The following is a 21,583-nucleotide window of genomic DNA, read 5'->3' as shown; positions in this document are numbered from 1 at the left end:
TATACCTAAATGTGTCAATAATAGATTTTCCATGTGAAGTGAAGTTCTCGCAAATATTCTTGCTAGTTCGCGACGAGCTAACAAAACGTGTGCTCAAAGTGGCACTAAATTAATCTAACACTGACTTCTATACACCACTATAAAATATACCCAAAAATCCCGGATACCCCATTGTAAAATATCCAGCATAAAACATCTGACCACTATAAAACTGACAATTGCAGATGCAGCGCTTGCGACAGCCTATTCCCCTCCCTGATGGCGCTGGAACACCACAAAGAGGAGTTCCAGCACTGGAGCGACTCCTCGTACTGCTCGCACTCGGACTCCGACGACAGCGACTTGGAGACCTGTCACGAAGACCGTCATCGATTGCTCTAATGCCACCATCTCATTATTGCCGGGGATAGACCTGCTAAGCTGGGGACTTTTGTTTGAACGCCTTTGTTGTGCGAAAATGTAGACAAGATATAAGAGTTAGTTCCTGGTTTAAAACAAGTTAACGAACACTTTTTTCACGTTCTTTGAATAAGAATTGGTAACTAATAGGTAATCCTTATTATTATTAGTTCACACGTAATAAAATTGCATCTTATACAGACACAAAACCAAAACAAGGCCTAGAGAAAATTTAGATATCAGATACTTTAAAGTTAAATTAATTTATTAATTTAATTAAACTAAAGAGAAAATGTTAGGTCATCCAATAAAGTTAAAATAAACATTAGGAACGTATAAATTTCATTAAAAATCTCAACTTTCGTACTCTGACCGAAACTAGAAGTTATGGCAATAAAAAAATAAAAATTGCTGCTATAATTACCATTCAACTTATCAATTTCTTTGCCCAATATTATTTGGTATCTCTTTCATTATATGTAACATTACGAAAGAGATTAATAATATTTAACATCTAATTTGAAAAGTACGATAGGGTCCTAAAAATGGAGGCAAATTCTACAAGCAACCTCCAAACGCCTGCATTGGATTTAGAAGATCGGCATAACAAATTCAATCACCATCATAAAAAAAGATTCATGACAGCTGAACTGGCCAAATTATCTTGTCTACATTCGCTCTGCATTTGTTATACTTTTAGCATCAGTGACTCAAATAAGATTATTCGTATATACTATATAATGGCTCACTCATGCTAAAAGTAACAAGCTTGGGTCTAACTTTTCTTGGTGCAGTGATGTGATGTTGCCTACAGGTAACTATAGAGAAATTAAATCATATTATTAAGGGTCCTAATCTTAATATACTTACTGCAGCAATGGCGACGCTATTCTATTAACTGTAGTCTGTACATACAATATTACCCAACATTGTAATTTTCGATTATTATACTGTCACTTCACGCTATGTACGAGGTCTGTGTACTGAGCTCGCCATTGCCAGAACTAATTTATGTACTTATAATGGACAATTGCGTATGACCTCGGTTTGGTTAATTTGAATGTGATTAGTAATGGAACTGTGCAGAGTTATTGTCATATAAATACACTAATAGCAAAAAAATATGAATGAAATATTATATAGACATTGATTTATGCGTTAATAATGGTATTTTATAAGTATGTTTCTAACGCGGAATGAATCTCAGAATGATACTCAAATGTTTATTTTGCGAATCACAAACTTGAACAAAACATCACATCACTGGAAAACTGAGAAATCAAACGTTATAAAAAACAAGAAACGCAACTTTTGCGTCTGAAAATACAACAGTCAAGTCGCGATTTGTGAAATGTACTGTACAAAAAATACAGGGAACAATGTATCAAAAAACTATGTATTTAATTCATATCAGGCAGCACAATGATAAAGAAGGTCTACTTCTAAATCTCAAACATCTGTTAGAGTATAGAAACACCCGTCGGTGTTACGTGGCCGGGATATAGCGTCATAACGCTCACTTATTGTTGACAGCCGAATACGCTACAACGTAAATTCGGAGGCCAGTCCCGACGACGTAATACCGGCGGATGTGTCGTTACACTTACTCTAAGACTGGCTGAATTACTGATGGCCGATGTGACTAGCCTTGAAGCTGCTCTCAATAAAAACACGAACCCTGGTCCGACCTCTTCAGTAATTCAGCCAGGAGTTGTTCAGTAAACCGTGTACAATGTCGTAATTTATACCTATAGTCTAAGCAATGACGCTTATGTTTGACAAAAGTTATCCCAGACTGATGACATAGCAATCTTACAAAATAGAAAGGTGGAATCGGACGGCTTATAATACAAAGTGCTTTACTCGAAGTGACACGTCAAAAATAAAATAAAAAGTGTCGAAAACATTCAACTAAAAATACTTCACTATAGTGAAAATCTCCGAGCGAACCGCCGGATTCCGCCTTAACGACTTAACGAGGTTTCCACACCTCTTACAAATGCAATGTTTAAAACAACTGGCAATTTCAAAAACATGAGATCAGGCGTGAAGAACTCTTGTCAAAAATTTGCGTAGACTATTAGGCACTAACATACGAGACATAATTATTTTCCAAACAAGGTATTTATCAATATAGAACATGAATACTCCAAAGGTTTTACACAATGCGCCCTGATCTCGATTATAATAATGTGTTCACTAAATACTTGAAGCAGGCCTAAAGTATATTTCTTTAAAATATCATAAAAAGGTCGGTCTAATTGGAATCAAACTGAACACGAGTCGTGTAAATATCGTTTGATAAATTTAATAATTTAATTTTAAGACTAGCGTTACCATTGCGCGTTCCGCTTGATTTCACTTAGACCTTTCACACTACTTGAAAGAAAAAAAACAATGTTGAATTATACAATATGAGATACAAGACAGTAATTTCAAGTTACGAAAACAAAACATGTTAGACCTATCAGGGATTATGAAGTTAGAATTTAATGTAACTTCACATTTTCACATATCCATTTGTACAAGCTAGAACGAATTGTAAACGATTCCAGATTACCAACATTTGGAAGCACAACAGCTGAAAGCATATCTTTTGTAAATAATTATTAGTGATATCCCGGCAATAATGCATATCACGGTACTGTTATGTAATGACTGATACTGATAGTACGTTACGGTGTACATAGTATTCGTTAGTCGTGTCAAACGAATCACTTTTAGAATTTTGCAAATTCTTTGTGTCACATCTGAGTGTGCCCCGAGGACTCTTCCAGTTTAAAGTATTACTAATTTAGTTCATCGCGAACATTCCACTAGTCGTACTATTTTTATAAAATAATATAAATGTATCGCCATATCGTAACGAAAGTTTGTACAAATAAAAATACTAATGAAAATATGTACAGAAATGTTTTAATTATTTTCGAGGAGAGCGCTAGCGCGCGGTCCGCCGAGGCGTATCGTCCGGGGAGCGTACACATCTCAATTTTCAATATCGAATAATCAGGAATACAAATCACGAATCTCTTATAAAAGCATAATACGAGTAAGTCTAGTTCGGGCGTCGGTCCGATACATGAGTTAACGTTAGGATACAATATCAGCGTCTCGCGTGTCGCTTGTGGAGTCAGGCCGGCCGGGGCCGCGGGCGGCGGCGAGTCAAGCTGTGCCGTTCACCAGCTCCGGCTTCTTGCTGCTGGGCGCCGGCGCCGGCGCTGGCGAACGCTTGGCCCGCGGCGCCGCCTCCGCCCCCGCCCCCGCCACCGCCGCCCCCGCCCCCGCCCCCGCCGCCGTCACCGCCGCAGCCGCGCCCGCGGCCCCACCGCCGCTCACGCCGTTCTTCCATCCGCCTCCTTCGAACAACACCAGTCTTAACACATAAAAACTGATAATCCGCCATTTAACCTAAAGTCAGATAACTCAAAATGGTGGTTTGACAGAATTATCATTTAAAAAATGTACCCAATTACAACTCAAATGTGGAAAACGCTAGCACGAAGTTCTCTGGTTAAGAAAAAACAACACAAATGTCAGGTTGATTAGTATGAAATTTGTGTTATCGAGCCGTGTGATACGCAATACACACGCTGTAAATACAAGGCTAAAACATATTTCTCAAGAAATGTTTAATCAACTGTAAGGTTGGATGCATTAATAATTATACTGTAATTTGAATAGGATTGACAATGTGTCAGGAGGGACAAAACATTTAAGAAAATTGATGAAAGTTACACTGCATACAAATATACGTAACAAGCCAGCTGTTAGTTTTCTAAAAAAAATATGTTTTAGTACGATTCGTTATTATTACAAACCTAAACCAATCTGAAAATTTTACGTCATGTGAAGTTACGTTACATGCAAACAACTATTATAAACATAGAAATAACGCTAAAAAAACTAAGGTAATCTTTAAAAAAAGATACAGTATATTTATTGAAATGAGGGTTCGGTTTTTTGCCACCAGATTGCGCTTTATTTCAACCAAATATCATGAAGAATGTGGTGTGAAAAAGTATTAAACCCTCATTACTATAACAACAATAATTTAAAAACATGCGATTATATTATATTAGAATTGTGTTACTACAACATTCTAAGGCAGAATTTGGTGGGTGAGTGAATCTAGGGAGATTGTTGTTTGAGTGTTTTTGTGTGGATTTTATCGAATATAATACCTAGGTAAAAAAAAATTATATGCTATAAATGCTAAAGAACTTATTCGTTAAAATGGCAAAACCCCTGCACGTTGCAGTTAGAATTTATAGTTCGTTATATATATTTTATATCTTTACGAATACTCTTATTTAATATGAAAATACAACTCAAATATTTTCGAAGAACAATCCTGTGAAACGTGATAACCAGAACCAACAATGGGCTGTCCGTGCCAATTTAATTTTTTTGCTCTATTAATATTTACTTTTGGAACTTCAAGCACAGATTAAAACCGCTGGTAAATGCGCAGCTTTATTTTCCTAAAGGAATCAGCAGTTGTACGTAGGTTGTGTGCGTACGTGAGAGAGAGTAGTGTTAGTTTGTGTGTATGTGTGTGTGTGTATATGTGAGAGAGAGAGAGAGAGAGTGGGAGAGTTACCTTGCCTCCTACCTTGTCTTCTGCGACGTCTGCGGGCGTCCCCCGCGCGGCCCTCCTCGGACTCGCTGGCGGACTCTGAACAACAACCACGCTCACTGCGACCGACCGGCACCACACACCTCACACCTCACACCTCACACCACACATCACACATCACACATCACCGACCAGAGGGACCAACAGGATCATTTTACTATTTGCGGTTTCAGAATATCTTTCTAATTTTGGATAAAAAAAAGACTAAAGTCTTTAAAAATACCTAGGAATACAATACAGTTTTTCATAATGCATCACTAATCTTCTTTAGTCTATATTTTAGGCTTCTGGATTCACAGTTGCATGTATTCAAATTCATAATACCACTAATTCATATCAAAATTAATGCCAATTGTCAAAACAAACAAGAAATAAATTTGAAACTACAAAATAGCGTAAATCATCCTGCGAACATTTCGTATAACACTTATTAAAAAAATTAAAATAATATTCGAAAATCTATGTAAAACAGCACATGCTTATATGCCCTCTGGCTACGTACAGTATCATTCTACACTTTGCCCGAATTTGCATAAACCTTACTTACAAAATTGCATCCGTTTCTTAGACAATGAAAAACTTTTAAAATCATTGGATTGGATTAAAGATTTCTATTGATTTTGATATTTTTGACCATAATTACATTAAATATTACATACAAAAAGAAAAGAGACGTGCAAATTTGGACAAAATATTGTTCTAGAGCATACGATTACTTGCTAGATAAACGATACGCGGTTTACTAAATAAAAAAACAAAGTGAGACCTTCACCATTACATGTTATTAGGAAACAATGCACCAAACCAGAAGTACCGCATCCGTTGAGGTAGCAAGCAATAGCTCGCCCTAATTTACAAGCCGCGCAAACGATTCAATTTGTATTTTTTTAACGAAATCTATAAATATTTATATGTTTTACTATGTGTCATGATTACAGTCTGTCTATATGATGCTGGCAACACTGGTTTATCAACCAATCTTGCCCAACAATAAGTATAATGGCAAAAAAATTTTGTTCGTTAAAATACAGTTTTCTACTCTTCAAGACATAACTCGTCGAATGTTTTAATTTGGGCTTATTGTTTATGATCTTTATTTATTTTTTCTCAATTTTGACGACACAAAGTTATTGCCCATGTCTAGAAATACTATATGATCGTGTGCGCAGCATCTAAGTATAACCCATTCATCCATCTACAACATCCACTAATGTACTAATTAAAATGTAAACCAAAGTGCGCGGCGAACAGAACATATAAGACAGAATGAATGCATAGATAAATGTATAATATTACATTAAATATAGCACTACACACTACATTTTAACTAGCACATTCCGTAATATTTTCAGATTTTAATAAACAGTATTATTTCACAAAAATGTGTGAAACATGTGTGAAATAATAACAATAGTGGGTATTTTATAACGATGATAAATGTAATATAGTTAATTCTGAAGCTGTCATGGGTGACATTTTGTCGATAATTTAATAGAGATATATAAATCATCATCACATAAAATCATCTGTAAAATTCAATAAATCATTGGAACTGCTAGGTTGTATATTAAGAATATGGTTGTATATAAAAAGGTGGCATTTGAGCCAGTATTCACCTGATAATATTTACCCTATATGATTTTGTTATTTGATATGGAATATTGCTGAAATTATAGTGCAATAATAGAATTTAAGCAATATTTATTCTAGTTTTAATATTATTACTGGCATTCGGTTTGGCTCCAAGGTGAGCGTGATTAGAAGGGAATGTCTTGACATTAATTAAGTATAAATAATCTTTTAAATTGTTCAAAATATAAATAACTCTTCGCACAATAAACAATTTGAAAGTAATGCTTATGCCATTTCTTAGTCCGGTCAACAAATGGCATTGTGGGCGCTTCTGCTATATATATTCTTTTAGAAATGTTTAGGGGATTTAGGGAGTAAATATACTCAAAATCTCCCCTCCACTTTCACACCTAGAGATCATCTTTCTCGAGTATCTAACTGTCTGTCGCCACTAGTTGACCGTAGTGTGTGTGTGTGTGTGTGTGTGTGTGTACCTCTGTCAGCGCTGGAGACGTCCTGGCTGTCGAGCAGGGAGCTGTCGTCGTCCGTCTGCCGGCGGCGCTCGTCGCGTCGGCGTCCGCTCTGATCACAACGTCACATTATATTACGATGTGTACGTAAAGTACATGTTTCTAATGCACTCAACAGTTGGATTTATGTCCTCAAAAGGTGCAGCGCAAACAGATTTGACAAGAAACTTCATAAAATTCTTGGAGTAAACCCAATCAATGTAAATGACATTAATAAATAATGCTAGTGTGAGACAGACCTGCGTGCGAGTGTCAGCAGAGCGGTGAGCGTGCGAGTGCTAGTGTGAGACAGACCTGCGTGCGAGTGTCAGCAGAGCGGTGAGCGTGCGAGTGCTAGTGTGAGACAGACCTGCGTGCGAGTGTCAGCAGAGCGGTGAGCGTGCGAGTGCTAGTGTGAGACAGACCTGCGTGCGAGTGTCAGCAGAGCGGTGAGCGTGCGAGTGCTAGTGTGAGACAGACCTGCGTGCGAGTGTCAGCAGAGCGGTGAGCGTGCGAGTGCTAGTGTGAGACAGACCTGCGTGCGAGTGTCAGCAGAGCGGTGAGCGTGCGAGTGCTAGTGTGAGACAGACCTGCGTGCGAGTGTCAGCAGAGCGGTGAGCGTGCGAGTGCTAGTGTGAGACAGACCTGCGTGCGAGTGTCAGCAGAGCGGTGAGCGTGCGAGTGCTAGTGTGAGACAGACCTGCGTGCGAGTGTCAGCAGAGCGGTGAGCGTGCGAGTGCTAGTGTGAGACAGACCTGCGTGCGAGTGTCAGCAGAGCGGTGAGCGTGCGAGTGCTAGTGTGAGACAGACCTGCGTGCGAGTGTCAGCAGAGCGGTGAGCGTGCGAGTGCTAGTGTGAGACAGACCTGCGTGCGAGTGTTAGCAGAGCGGTGAGCGTGCGAGTGCTAGTGTGAGACAGACCTGCGTGCGAGTGTCAGCAGAGCGGTGAGCGTGCGAGTGCTAGTGTGAGACAGACCTGCGTGCGAGTGTCAGCAGAGCGGTGAGCGTGCGAGTGCTAGTGTGAGACAGACCTGCGTGCGAGTGTCAGCAGAGCGGTGAGCGTGCGAGTGCTAGTGTGAGACAGACCTGCGTGCGAGTGTCAGCAGAGCGGTGAACGTGCGAGTGCTAGTGTGAGACAGACCTGCGTGCGAGTGTCAGCAGAGCGGTGAGCGTGCAAGTGCTAGTGTGAGACAGACCTGCGTGCGAGTGTCAGCAGAGCGGTGAGCGTGCGAGTGCTAGTGTGAGACAGACCTGCGTGCGAGTGTCAGCAGAGCGGTGAGCGTGCGAGTGCTAGTGTGAGACAGACCTGCGTGCGAGTGTCAGCAGAGCGGTGAGCGTGCGAGTGCTAGTGTGAGACAGACCTGCGTGCGAGTGTCAGCAGAGCGGTGAGCGTGCGAGTGCTAGTGTGAGACAGACCTGCGTGCGAGTGTCAGCAGAGCGGTGAACGTGCGAGTGCTAGTGTGAGACAGACCTGCGTGCGAGTGTTAGCAGAGCGGTGAGCGTGCAAGTGCTAGTGTGAGACAGACCTGCGTGCGAGTGTCAGCAGAGCGGTGAGCGTGCGAGTGCTAGTGTGAGACAGACCTGCGTGCGAGTGTCAGCAGAGCGGTGAGCGTGCGAGTGCTAGTGTGAGACAGACCTGCGTGCGAGTGTCAGCAGAGCGGTGAGCGTGCGAGTGCTAGTGTGAGACAGACCTGCGTGCGAGTGTCAGCAGAGCGGTGAACGTGCGAGTGCTAGTGTGAGACAGACCTGCGTGCGAGTGTCAGCAGAGCGGTGAGCGTGCAAGTGCTAGTGTGAGACAGACCTGCGTGCGAGTGTCAGCAGAGCGGTGAGCGTGCGAGTGCTAGTGTGAGACAGACCTGCGTGCGAGTGTCAGCAGAGCGGTGAGCGTGCGAGTGCTAGTGTGAGACAGACCTGCGTGCGAGTGTCAGCAGAGCGGTGAGCGTGCGAGTGCTAGTGTGAGACAGACCTGCGTGCGAGTGTCAGCAGAGCGGTGAGCGTGCGAGTGCTAGTGTGAGACAGACCTGCGTGCGAGTGTCAGCAGAGCGGTGAACGTGCGAGTGCTAGTGTGAGACAGACCTGCGTGCGAGTGTTAGCAGAGCGGTGAGCGTGCAAGTGCTAGTGTGAGACAGACCTGCGTGCGAGTGTCAGCAGAGCGGTGAGCGTGCGAGTGCTAGTGTGAGACAGACCTGCGTGCGAGTGTCAGCAGAGCGGTGAGCGTGCGAGTGCTAGTGTGAGACAGACCTGCGTGCGAGTGTCAGCAGAGCGGTGAGCGTGCGAGTGCTAGTGTGAGACAGACCTGCGTGCGAGTGTCAGCAGAGCGGTGAGCGTGCGAGTGCTAGTGTGAGACAGACCTGCGTGCGAGTGTCAGCAGAGCGGTGAGCGTGCAAGTGCTAGTGTGAGACAGACCTGCGTGCGAGTGTCAGCAGAGCGGTGAGCGTGCGAGTGCTAGTGTGAGACAGACCTGCGTGCGAGTGTCAGCAGAGCGGTGAGCGTGCGAGTGCTAGTGTGAGACAGACCTGCGTGCGAGTGTCAGCAGAGCGGTGAACGTGCGAGTGCTAGTGTGAGACAGACCTGCGTGCGAGTGTCAGCAGAGCGGTGAGCGTGCGAGTGCTAGTGTGAGACAGACCTGCGTGCGAGTGTCAGCAGAGCGGTGAGCGTGCGAGTGCTAGTGTGAGACAGACCTGCGTGCGAGTGTCAGCAGAGCGGTGAGCGTGCGAGTGCTAGTGTGAGACAGACCTGCGTGCGAGTGTCAGCAGAGCGGTGAGCGTGCGAGTGCTAGTGTGAGACAGACCTGCGTGCGAGTGTCAGCAGAGCGGTGAGCGTGCGAGTGCTAGTGTGAGACAGACCTGCGTGCGAGTGTCAGCAGAGCGGTGAGCGTGCGAGTGCTAGTGTGAGACAGACCTGCGTGCGAGTGTCAGCAGAGCGGTGAGCGTGCGAGTGCTAGTGTGAGACAGACCTGCGTGCGAGTGTCAGCAGAGCGGTGAGCGTGCGAGTGCTAGTGTGAGACAGACCTGCGTGCGAGTGTCAGCAGAGCGGTGAACGTGCGAGTCGCGCGGGTGCGCGTGCGCGACGTGCGGCGCGCGTCCGTTCTCTAGCGGCCGGCGCTCGCCGCGGCGCTCCTGAGACCTGCGAACATTATTCCAATATGAGTAGCAGAGATGGGCAAAATGTATTCGAACAACGAATAATGTGAGTTCATCATTTTCATACATATATATGGTAGGACATATTGGTTAGGGGCAATAGATCTTGTGGGTTTCGATTTGTTAATAGACCTCCTGCGCTGTGGTCGCCTACATTGGTGAGGCGGTCAATTGAGCACGCGCACGTCGGTTATGTTGAGGTTGACGCGTGCCGTAAAGAGAGCTAGTCTTCAAATTCAAATCATTTATTCAGAAATTAGACCTTCACAGGCACTTTTTCTCGTAAATTTTAATATTTATAGTTATTTCTCACAAGCTACAAACTACTGGCATTTCGGAACGACCACTGCTGAGAAGAAATGCCGAAAGAAACTAATTTGAACAGTGTTGGTCCCTATCATGTCAGATTGGCTTATCATTATTGTTTCTTACAATGTTTTTTTTAATAATATATAAAAGTACATAATGTACATAGCCAAAAGGTATAGCCAATAGGTTATGATTGTGATCCGAGTGCTGATTATAATATATATATATATATAGATGTGAAACATAATTAACTTACATGAAAATATATGAGAATTCTTCTAATTGTGGTTGAGCTTCCTGATGGTAGATTCATGCGTTAACTCGTGAACGGGTGTTGTCGGGGGAACTAGTTAGCTCGATCTTTTATTAAAAGTTTTTCGTTTGATAATTTATACATTTTTTTTCATCAGTACTCGTTCACAATCATAATATGTTTTAGTATATTTTTTGACAATGCACTTAATCGTGTACTTACATTGTTATGTTACTGATAAAAATGAAAGCCCTTCTGGCACGATAGGGGATAACACTGTTTGAATGAGTTTCTTTCGGCATTTCTTCTCAGCAGCGGTCGTTCCGAAAATGTTTGGTAAATATAATAGAATGAGTAATGTGCCCCGTGTGTGTGTGTGTGTGAGGTGTAGAAGCGACGCACCTGTGCCCGCGCGGCGGACGGCCCCCGCGCGGGCGGTAGCCGGCGTCGCCGCGCTCGTCCGCCAGCTCCGGCGTGCCGCGACGCGCGCCACCACCGCCTGCGGGCGCATGGGGGGGGCTGTTACTATACATGTAAGAGCTCTACACATATCTTTTTTGTATTCATTTTAATTCATGTATTTATTTTCGTGCAATAAAGTTATTACAAACAAACAATATTATCGATATGGCCTTTTTCAATTGAAACTATGGATGTACCTGATTAGTGTAACGACATTAGTCAGGTGATATAATTTATAATTTAATTTGAACAAAACAATAATAAATCACTTTATTAATATTGGCAAAAAATTATTCCACTTAATAAGACAACTCTCGACTATAAAGAATACATAGTTGTATTCTACATGGCCGAGGGTCGCAAGGTCGTAAAAAATTAAGAACAAATGCTACAAATTGAGTCAGCCTCAGTAAGTAGTTATAAAGTACTAACCGCTAAATTTCTAAATTATTTCAAAAAAAAAAGATATATAAAAATAATAACGATTTTATCAAATAACGATAAAATCGTTATTATTTTTATGGATTCTTACATTATTATATTCTTTTTTTATTATATTCAACAATAACCCTTTATACATCAAAATCAAAACAATAACCCTTTATACATCAAAATGAAATTGAAAAAGAAACCATAAAAAACAATAATGGTAAGCTTTCTTTATCAGAGTGAGTGGGTTGTTTGGTTGGTTTACCGGGATACCGCTGCGGCGGCGGACGAACTCGACGCGCGCGCGGCGGCGCCGGATACAGCGCACCCGCGCCCAGCACCACGCGCAGCTGCTGGTCGATCTCCTGCTTCTCCGCGCGCAGCTGCTCCACCTCCTGTGTGGTGCACACATGTGTTTCTATACCAATCTCACTCATACAGTAATAGTTTTCATGGAACACCACCGGCTTAAGGTGAAGAAAAACGTCGTGAAAAAACCTGCACACTGATTAATTGTGTGAAATGGAAAAGGCAATGACAAACCACTCCATCAATAAGCAAAAAAAAAAATGTTACATATGTTTCACGACCCTCAGCCATGAGGAATAGAATACAACTATGAAAGTACCTTGAGATGCGCCACGTGGTACTCGACCAGCACTGTCGCGTTGGCGATGTTCTCCCGAGTGCCCACAAACACAAATGGCACCATGCCCTCCTCGCGCGGGGTAGACGGCTGCGGCTCATTATCACCCTCCACTTTCACCTGCAATATATAAACAATAAACATCATTTAATACTAAAGCACTGTCTCCACAAGGGAGAGAATCTGATTTTATAGTCGTATCACGTGTTTCTATACACTTTCTACAGTACTGTCTCCACGATAATATCGCCGAGATTATTTCCCTCATGAAAACAGCGCCTGAATGCGCTTTAGAGCTTCCCTCCCGTGAGAATTTCGGAATAAAAAGTAGCCTGTGTTGTTCAACCAATGAGTCTTGCCCATACTACATACTAACAGTGCTGAAATATAAACGTTTAGCAATACATGCACATAGTTACTTGCACAAAGAGCTATGGAGCGTGTCACGCTCAGCATTACACTCACTGCTTTATCATATACAAAACGTTGTACAAAGGTCGAAGACGTAGGTAGACGAATCGCGAAGTTAAAGTAGGAATGGGCGCGATACTTGGCTAGAAAGGAAGAACATCCATGGACCGAAGAAGTGACGGAATAGTGGCCGAGATAAGAACAGAGACCAGTTGGTAAACCGCCCGCCCGCTGGTGAGATGACATTGGATCACGGAAAAGCGGACTGCTGTAGGCTGAAAGTGATGATGATGTATATGATTGTGTCATTCCAGATTACATTCTAAACCGTGTACTAAATTTCATAAGGGGATTAATTATTACGTCTGCCATTTTAAAATTTAGTAAGCAAAAAAAATATTAAGGCGGCAATTCTTTTTCGGCAGAAAATCGTGATCATAATCAGCAATTTAAATATAAGTAGACCAGCTAAATAATTGTTTGGGCAGTAAGATATGGCTACGAAATAATTATATGGGCAGTAAATTTTGGTTAACAACAATTGAACAGCAACATATGGTCAGCAGAATCAGTTATGATGGGTGAATGTATGGGTGGTCTCGCCCAAGATCGGCTCCCAACAAGAGAACTCCTCAACGGTAAATTACACTTTCGTTTGACTCATAAAAACTAGGTATGACCACCTAGTTTTTATGAGTCAAACGAAAGCGCTGAGTGTAATAAAAAAAAATGCTTTCTACGGATTTAAAATATTACGCTGCATGTGCCGCATAAAACAATGGTTTGAAAAATATAATAATCAGTTCCAATGTACTGACCCTAACGACGCCGCTCTTGTCCACGATCTCCTGTATGACCTTGCCGTTCTTGCCGATGACCTTGCCCACCAGCGCGCGCGGCACCTTGATGGACTCCTCCGCGTACTCCAGCAGCGACCGCGCCTGCCGCACCGCCTCCACTGACTGCGACACACATGCATCGTGTTTCGTTCAACAACTTCAACAACAGGGTAGTCGCCATCTCTCGACCGACGTCACAATTATCGGAGTGATATAACGTTTTCATTATACTTTAACTAGCGGCCCGTCCCGGCTTCTCTCGGGTAAAAACATAATAAGTTATACACACCTAAACCATCCACAGGAATCACACTATCTATTGGTGAAAACCGCGTAAAAATCCCGGCAGTAGTTTTAGAGTTCATAGTGGACAGACAAACAGACCTGGCAGAGGGCTTTGTTTTATAATATGTAAGGATAAGAACAAAAAATACTAATGTTACTATAAATAAATCGACATTTGATTATAGTCTTTCATTGTGTGAATACATTTATTTTATACATTTACACGCACTGAGAACTCGTCCTTATAGCTGTAGAGTTTAGAGACTCTTAGACTAATATAGTGCTCACCTCTCCGCAGATCTTGAAGGTGCAAGAGACTTCCTCTAGCTCGATGTTGGTGACGCCCGCGACTTTCCTCGCCTGCTGTATGTTGGCGCCGTGCGTTCCGATCGCGAGGCCCATGAGGTCTTCGCGCACTGAGAATTCGTCCGTGTAGCTGAAGAGTTAAATTGAGGGGTTATTTGGCTGAAAGACAATTTCTGTGTGATTACTATTGTTTACAACATACTTTAAAAATATGTTCGTGGCTTTCGAGTCTTGCAACTCCCGGCTATGTCAACCCCGTAAGGGATAAGACGTGGTACTGCATCTGTATCTTATGTTCTATGCATAAAAATTTCATAGCATTTATTGATCAAAAACAAAACATTCGTAACAGTGACAGTGACAGTCGTAACGCTCGTAAAATCGATTGGGATTGCATTGAAAATGATTATTTACTATCTACTAACTATAACTACTTTAGATCTAATTTGGCTACAGGTGCTCTCTGTTTATAGTTGACGTGTTTGTTACATAAATATCACATTTTAAAATCATCCCATAATCAAATCTATGGTAATATCTATAAGCGGCTCTTCATGTCAGATTGGTCAAATGAAATTTGTTTTAAACAGAAGAAAATTAATTACACATTTGCCAAATCTATCCACTGCAAGCAATAATCTGTCTTTTTAGTGAACAAAACAAAGACATGCATGCAAATTAAACAAATCATAACATGGATATTTTGGACAAGCCTTATAACTGTTTCCACAAATTGAATTATAAAAGACAATAGGCGGATATAATGCTTAAAGCATTATTACTGAATCAGAATCTATATCTTGTGTGTAGTTAAAACATAATTCGTAAAAGACAAACAAAAATTAACTTCAAGATTCGACTAAATCGCAAAGTTATCAGAAGAAAGAAAGAGAGAAATTTTAAAATGTCACTATTTTTATATAGCATAGTAGGCAAACAAGCATGTGGTTTGCCTAATGATAAGCAAACACCACAGTCCAGGGGCACTAGTAATCTGATAAGAGTTATTGATGCATCGACGACATTTTAAAAGGGTACAATACTCTTCATTGCTCCAATAATTAAATAAAAACAAGTGAAATAGTAATTATGACGTTTCAGCTAGGATTTTCAGTCTAAAACCGCATGGCATGCAAACATAACGTCAGAGTTATCACAAAACCAGTAACAAACGCGTTAGAGCATCATCCATAGCTAAAATACATAGTTACCGGTTACTATCGTCGTTCCCGTGGCCGGCCGCGTTTCTGGGTAACTGCTCAAGGAAGCTGAAATTTTGCAGGTATGTAAGCAAAGCCAAATGGTTCGTGTTTCATTCGCGGGTAAAAATTTTGAATCAGCAAAAAAAAAATGTGGAAAAAAAAATCAAAATTATCCGACAAGATTTCAGCTCCTCCAAAATGTTGCTCAAGCAAGCTTTTGGACTTTGCAATACAGAGAAAATGAGAGCCTTTTCGTTATTTGCATAATGTTATTATATTGCATGTTATATTGCATGTGATATATAAAAACAAAAGGAGAATATTTATTCGTATACACCAATTTTAAAAACAAAATGGCTAACATTTTCACTTAATAGACTAAGGACGACATCAAATAGTAAATAACAAAACAATATAACAAAATTCATCCTCACCCTCCCTGATTGTGAATTTTGGTGGACTCCAACTGCCTTGCTGCTTCTTCAGTCTTTTTCAGCAATAAAAACTTTTGGGCTAGATTCCTGTGAAGAAAGAACACAATTTTATATATATATATATATATATATATATATATTATTATTAATATATTTTCAGACATTTGTCTGTGTTCACAACTGTTGTTTTGTCACTGTTACAAAATTTTTATACAAAACTGAACAATGCGGATTTATATGTTTAAATAAATTCTTAAAAAAGAGTCATAAAATCACAGTTGCGAAGTAGCTAAGTACCATACTGACAATCACTTTTATGTAATGTTTTAATTTGATTTTTTTTTCTATTTGGATGCAATATTCTGCCTGATCGAACAATATCGCGGTAGTAAGAAATGTATTGAGCATATTACTACCAATCGGCACAATCTCAAACACCGGAGGCCCTGATGCTCTCTGGTAATGTCAGCACGTTGACACTTAGTCTGCCGGCGCGACCACGTCAGTGTCAGTCGCGTCGGCAGACCAAATGGCGGCGAGGGATACAAACGTTACAGAACGAATGAAGCCCAAGCATATGCTAGTTGGGGTCGGAGAGTAACGGACCTGAAGTGCATCTCCTGCAGCATCTGCGCGCGCTTGTGCGAGGTCTCGCAGCGCGCGATGACGGCCAGCACGCCGCGCTCGGGCACGTACCACACGAGCGCGGCGCCGATCACTTTCTGGAACTCCTTGTGCGCGTTCTCCACTTTGGCGCTGTGCATGTCGTGCAGGCTGGGGGAGTTACTGTTCTTGTAGTTTCAACATTGTTGCCATCGAACCAAATCTGATACTTTACTACCGTGTATCAAAAGCAAAAAATTATATGGGACTTGTATGACTGACGGACACAAGTGACGACACAAATGTTGTAGTTAAAATAGGGTTTTAATTATACTTTAATGTAAACAAAACAATACTAAATGTTGCTATAAATAAAGTTGATCGATTAGTGACATTTGATTATCGTGTTTCATATTTGAATGCATTTACACATTTCATTTTATACACAGGCAACTACCCTATTTATAAAAAATTAGAGACCAGTCCGGGTTTCATTCAAATGAGTTTCTTTCGGCATTTCTTCTCAGCAGTGGTCGTTCCGAAATGCCAGTAGTTTCTAGCTTGTGAGAAATAACTATAAATTTAAAGATTGACGAGAAAAAGTGCCTGTGAAGGTCTAATTTCTGAATAAATGATTTGAATTTGAATTTTGAATTTGAATTTGGGCAAAAACATAATTAAACACCTAAAGTAATTTCAAGTGAAAGTAACCAACTGCACAACATAATACCAGCAAGTATAATTATAATGTAAAACGATGCGAAATTTAATTGTTAATCTGCTAAAGTCATAATTTCTCAAAATCAATTAGATAGGCTTAGAAACGAAGACGATAATTACACACTCGTTTTTCATTTTCATCATAGAATTTATCATTACAGAATACTTAGGTATTTATCTCTCATCCTACAAGTGGATCCATATCTGATTAAAAATGTTATCATAGACTCAAGCCAGTATAACAAAAATTGTGCAATGAAGCTGTTGATTATTTTGTTGATATCCACCGGAACTTTTGGGTATTACCACAAAGACGTGGGGATTCCCAAGGCGGCGCGAATAAAGGAGGCAGAAGAGAAAGGTATCCAAAGAATCACAGGCGGGGAATATACAGACTTGGGAACATATCCTTTCTTCGCGGGCTTGGTGATTGCTGTCGACATGAATTTGACTTCAGTATGTGGCTCTAGTTTAATATCAAACACTAAACTTATCACCGCAGCCCATTGCTGGAATGATGGCGAAAATACAGCGATGTTATTAGAAGTTGTACTTGCTTCGACTAAATTATTTTCTGGCGGCACAAGACTTGGCACCAATGATGTTGTGGCCCATGAAGATTTTAACATAGACACTTTGCAAAACGATATAGCTATTATAACTATATCAAGTGTGGAGTTTGACGAGAATTTGAAGCCGATAAATTTACCAACAGAGCAATCCTATGTCGGCATTCAATGCCATGTGGTTGGGTTTGGACGGACTGGTGAGGGGAATCCCGTAACAATGGCACAGAAGTTGAGTCATGCTATGACGACTGTGATAAGCAATGAAGAGTGCGCTACGATATATGGAGATATGATCACAGATTCGCTGATTTGCACTAGTGGTGTGGACGGGAGGGGACCATGTGGTGGGGATTCGGGTGGTCCTGTGTTTTATGGAAATGAGGATTTTGTGGTGATAGGTGTGGTGTCATTTGGAGCGGTGGAAGGTTGTGATGCGGGATATCCGACAAGCCATACGCGGGTATCGGCGTTCCTTCAATGGATTAATGAAAAAATGTAACCAATATCAAGTCTGTATTTGTCTGCCTTGAATATAAAAACCAATTTTCAATATAAACAATGTTTTTTTTTTTATTTCTTGTTTAGTTCACTATAGTTTCATCATCAGTGTCGTAGTGTGTCTTTGTGTCAATTTAAAAGGCCAAAAATTTCGTCTCTTCGAATTGAAGAATGAAATAAAACACTTTTTCTGGTTTCACTTTTACAAACTTAAGATGAACGATGAGAAGACAAAAACTATTTATATTTGTTAAAATATGAAATAATAATTATGAAAAAACTTCCCATGTCAAGGTTTTGTTGGGTGTTACTAGGGTAACAGGATTGTGGTAACAGGTAAACAAAAGCATACTCATCTGGCTTTACTCCCATCTTTTCTTGTTGATGATTACTTAACTACACCACATATTGCATGGCATTGTTGTCTTATGAGGCAAGCTTTTTGAATGGAAATTGGGAAAAGGCAAATCAGCTATGTATCCAACTTTTACATTCAGATTTTGATAATTTGTCGCGAGTTCGGATTAAACTCTCATCATAACTACCAGCAATAATTACTTATGTAGGTAGCTTAATTTGCTAATCTTTATCTAGCAATTAACAATTACCTTGATATAACATTATTAATTTCCAATGCCTTTCTTTATATAGTAACATAATTACATACAATGTGCAACTTTGTAGCAAGACTCGAAAGTTTTATAAAGAAAATAATTCTTCTAGTTGTATGTAATGTAGATGAATGAAAGAGCAGAAAGCATTATGTCATCTCAATGTAGCAGCAGATGGCTGATTTTACGGCCATCAGCCAGACGTCAAACATCTTCAGTAATGCTTTTCTTGCCTATCTAGCTACCAAGGCTAAGTCTATTATCACCACTTAAGACTTCGGCCAAGCCAAACGTCAAAACACTACAGTAAAGAATACTCACTAATCTTTGAGATCATCGGGCACAGCAATCTCAAACTTGTGAAAGGTGTTCTTGTCTATGGGCGTCTTAACGGTCTTCACCCGGAGGCGGTCCTTTGGCACTATTTCAGTGTAGCAGTTGTCCCATTCCAAGTATTCTATCACCAAGAAATCGCCTCGCATCATCTGGAACCAAGTTTCAGTTTTTAAGGGGGAACAACAAATCAAAATTAAATCAAAAATCTTTATTAAGTTAGAATGCTATATGATGTTAGGATGTTAGATGATATCAGTTATGTAGGTATGAAAATAGATTGCAACTAAGACTACTGCAGACTTCCAAAGTGCAAGTAAACAATTTTTAAAAAACCTTTAAAAGCACACTAATTTGCAATGCAAATTACAACATAGCCTAAGATCCCTCCATACAACGACCTTCACGAGACCTGCCACCAGCTCTGTGAAGGTATGGAGTGATACTTAACTAACACTGAGGCCAGTAGGATAAAAATTCGTATCAACCTTAAATCCTACAAAAGGTTGTTATTGGGCATCCAATTTCAATGCTTTATTAATTTGCAATTAAATAATGGTGGATAGTCAGGTAAGCCAGCCTTGCCAAACTGATCTAAGTGGGCTGTCATTCAGATATATATATTCAGATATAATTCAGAAAGATAATACACTCAAGTGTATATAAAAAAATAAATAATTAACAAAAAAGAATATATTTAAAATATGAATTTAAACAATATATAATTATTACATTAAAAAAAATAAACAGTGAAATCATATTATGGAGTTATAAGGAGGTACTAAACCAATAATATTTTTAGAATCGCAAGAACTTTTTTAAATATTAACTATACATGTTCATATGTCAAAACCTGGTGAGAGAGAAACTTTTGATCACCTAAAAAAAAATCAATAAATGTTAACATAATTAACAGTCACATAAAGCTTAAGATCAGCAATAATAATGGAAATAGGAGTAGAAAGTGAAGTAAAACATTCAATATCCATGAACTAATTTAGTCCTATTCAGGTCATTGCACCAGAAAGTGAATGACCTGTAACATTCAAAGTAAAGTCTGGCAAAGTGAATTATTTAAAACTTATATCAGTATATTAATATGATATTTTGCTCGACTTGACTATAATACACTTCTATGATTATAAATTTTAGATTTATAACTATTTTTCATAACTGTACACTAACAATTTTAGATATTTTACATTGTAAACAAATATCATTTTCCATGATTTTGGAATAAATAGAACTAAGACAACATTTAAATGTACATCACATAATTTTTTTGATAGCAGTCTAATATGGTACAAAGCAATACAGCAAATTTTGGTGCAGATTTTTTAATATCAGAAGGGCCAGCTCTCAAGGATATGTTAAATAACACCTGGTTGGCTACAAGAGGGGCACCAATACTGGTTTGCACAATGACTCGAATTTGCACACCCAATAAAATTAAAAGTAACAAATTTGCTGTTCTATTTTTCAAACTAATGTGATTGAATGAAAAATGAGGGTAGTAACAATATATTATTTAATTTACCCAGTAAAGCAAGTTGCATGAAGGTAGATATGTAACTCAATAATACTTGCCTTGATGTTTGCAGTCCACCACCCACAAGCTTCCTTCTCATTGGATCTCGCAAATACCTCCACCTCCTGGTTCTCCACAAACTCTGTGTGTTTCCCGGTGTCTTTCGGTGGGAGGAAAACTTGCGAGAAAGGAAACTTCGACTCAGGCTGCCAGCTACAACATACATAGGTAAGTACTTGTGTAAATACAATGCGCATAGATTTGGTAGGTATGTATAATATCAACTACACCAAAAATCAAGACACTCACTCATTTTCAAAGGCTACGAGAACCTCGTTGTCGAGCACGTCGGTGACAATGGCCTAAAAATAAAGAAAATTTCAGAACATTCTGATGACCAACTAAAGGTAAGAATCGAGAACAACTAAGACATACACAAAAAAATAAACGCAAATAATAAATACATTACAAGCCGGCCTAGATTCTACTTGCTAATCATAGTCAAAAACATAAAAAGTAGTACAATTACAACACATGGAAAAATCACGCCCTGTCAGACGGACATGGCGTCCATTCCAGCCGCGATGATCTTCCCGGAAAATTATTTTTGTAAGTATATAATAAAACTGATATCTATCATACGGAAATGAATGCACATTTCAAACACTAATAAAAATGCTGTCTTTTAAACCAAACTACGGCATACTTCACGATTTACAAACCTTATAATAAGCACCATTTTCACCGTACACCTCGACCGACAAATCCTCCATTTTGGTTTGATTGAAACTTGAAAGCGTATTTGGCGTTTTCGTAGTAAGAATGAACGCTAGTCAAAAACAACTGACCAATCATAAAATACAATTCCAGCATAGACAAAAATATTT

At 40.1% G+C, this 21,583-nt stretch overlaps 3 protein-coding genes across 8 annotated transcripts in view; 2 read left to right on the top strand and 1 right to left on the bottom strand.

The window, feature by feature from the left end:
- Window positions 1-2,797, top strand: part of LOC128672306 (uncharacterized protein) — a 107,168-nt gene extending 104,371 nt beyond the window's left edge. For both annotated transcript variants that reach the window (XM_053749359.2, XM_053749358.2), the window contains one exon: window positions 225-2,797. In XM_053749359.2, the coding sequence (XP_053605334.1) occupies window positions 225-381 (157 nt within the window). In that variant the 3' untranslated portion in view covers window positions 382-2,797. The remainder of the gene's footprint in view (window positions 1-224) is intronic.
- Window positions 1,777-21,565, bottom strand: Fmr1 (Fragile X messenger ribonucleoprotein 1). Of its 5 annotated transcripts, none has more exons than XM_053749344.1 (16): window positions 21,419-21,565; window positions 21,006-21,058; window positions 20,756-20,909; window positions 19,157-19,320; window positions 16,441-16,608; window positions 15,835-15,921; window positions 15,410-15,466; window positions 14,181-14,328; window positions 13,587-13,730; window positions 12,340-12,477; window positions 11,977-12,106; window positions 11,223-11,319; window positions 10,127-10,241; window positions 7,102-7,189; window positions 5,000-5,074; window positions 1,777-3,755 (listed from the first exon to the last, which is right to left on the bottom strand). In XM_053749344.1, exons 1-16 carry the CDS (start codon window positions 21,467-21,469, stop codon window positions 3,562-3,564), a joined length of 1,863 nt encoding a protein of 620 aa, XP_053605319.1. In that variant the 5' UTR covers window positions 21,470-21,565; the 3' UTR covers window positions 1,777-3,561. The 5 variants fall into 5 exon arrangements, with proteins under 5 accessions (XP_053605319.1, XP_053605320.1, XP_053605322.1 ...); XM_053749345.1 differs by having other exon boundaries at window positions 5,012-5,074; XM_053749347.1 differs by lacking the exon at window positions 5,000-5,074.
- Window positions 14,450-18,360, top strand: LOC128672304 (collagenase-like). Its single transcript, XM_053749356.2, has 2 exons — window positions 14,450-15,232; window positions 17,319-18,360. Exon 2 carries the CDS (start codon window positions 17,413-17,415, stop codon window positions 18,223-18,225), a length of 813 nt encoding a protein of 270 aa, XP_053605331.1. The 5' UTR covers window positions 14,450-15,232; window positions 17,319-17,412; the 3' UTR covers window positions 18,226-18,360.
- Window positions 21,566-21,583: the final 18 nt, after the last annotated feature.

Source organism: Plodia interpunctella, chromosome 9 (genome assembly GCF_027563975.2).
Source record: "Plodia interpunctella isolate USDA-ARS_2022_Savannah chromosome 9, ilPloInte3.2, whole genome shotgun sequence".
NCBI lineage: Eukaryota > Metazoa > Arthropoda > Insecta > Lepidoptera > Pyralidae > Plodia > Plodia interpunctella.
This window is presented reverse-complemented; position numbering and strand designations above follow the sequence as displayed.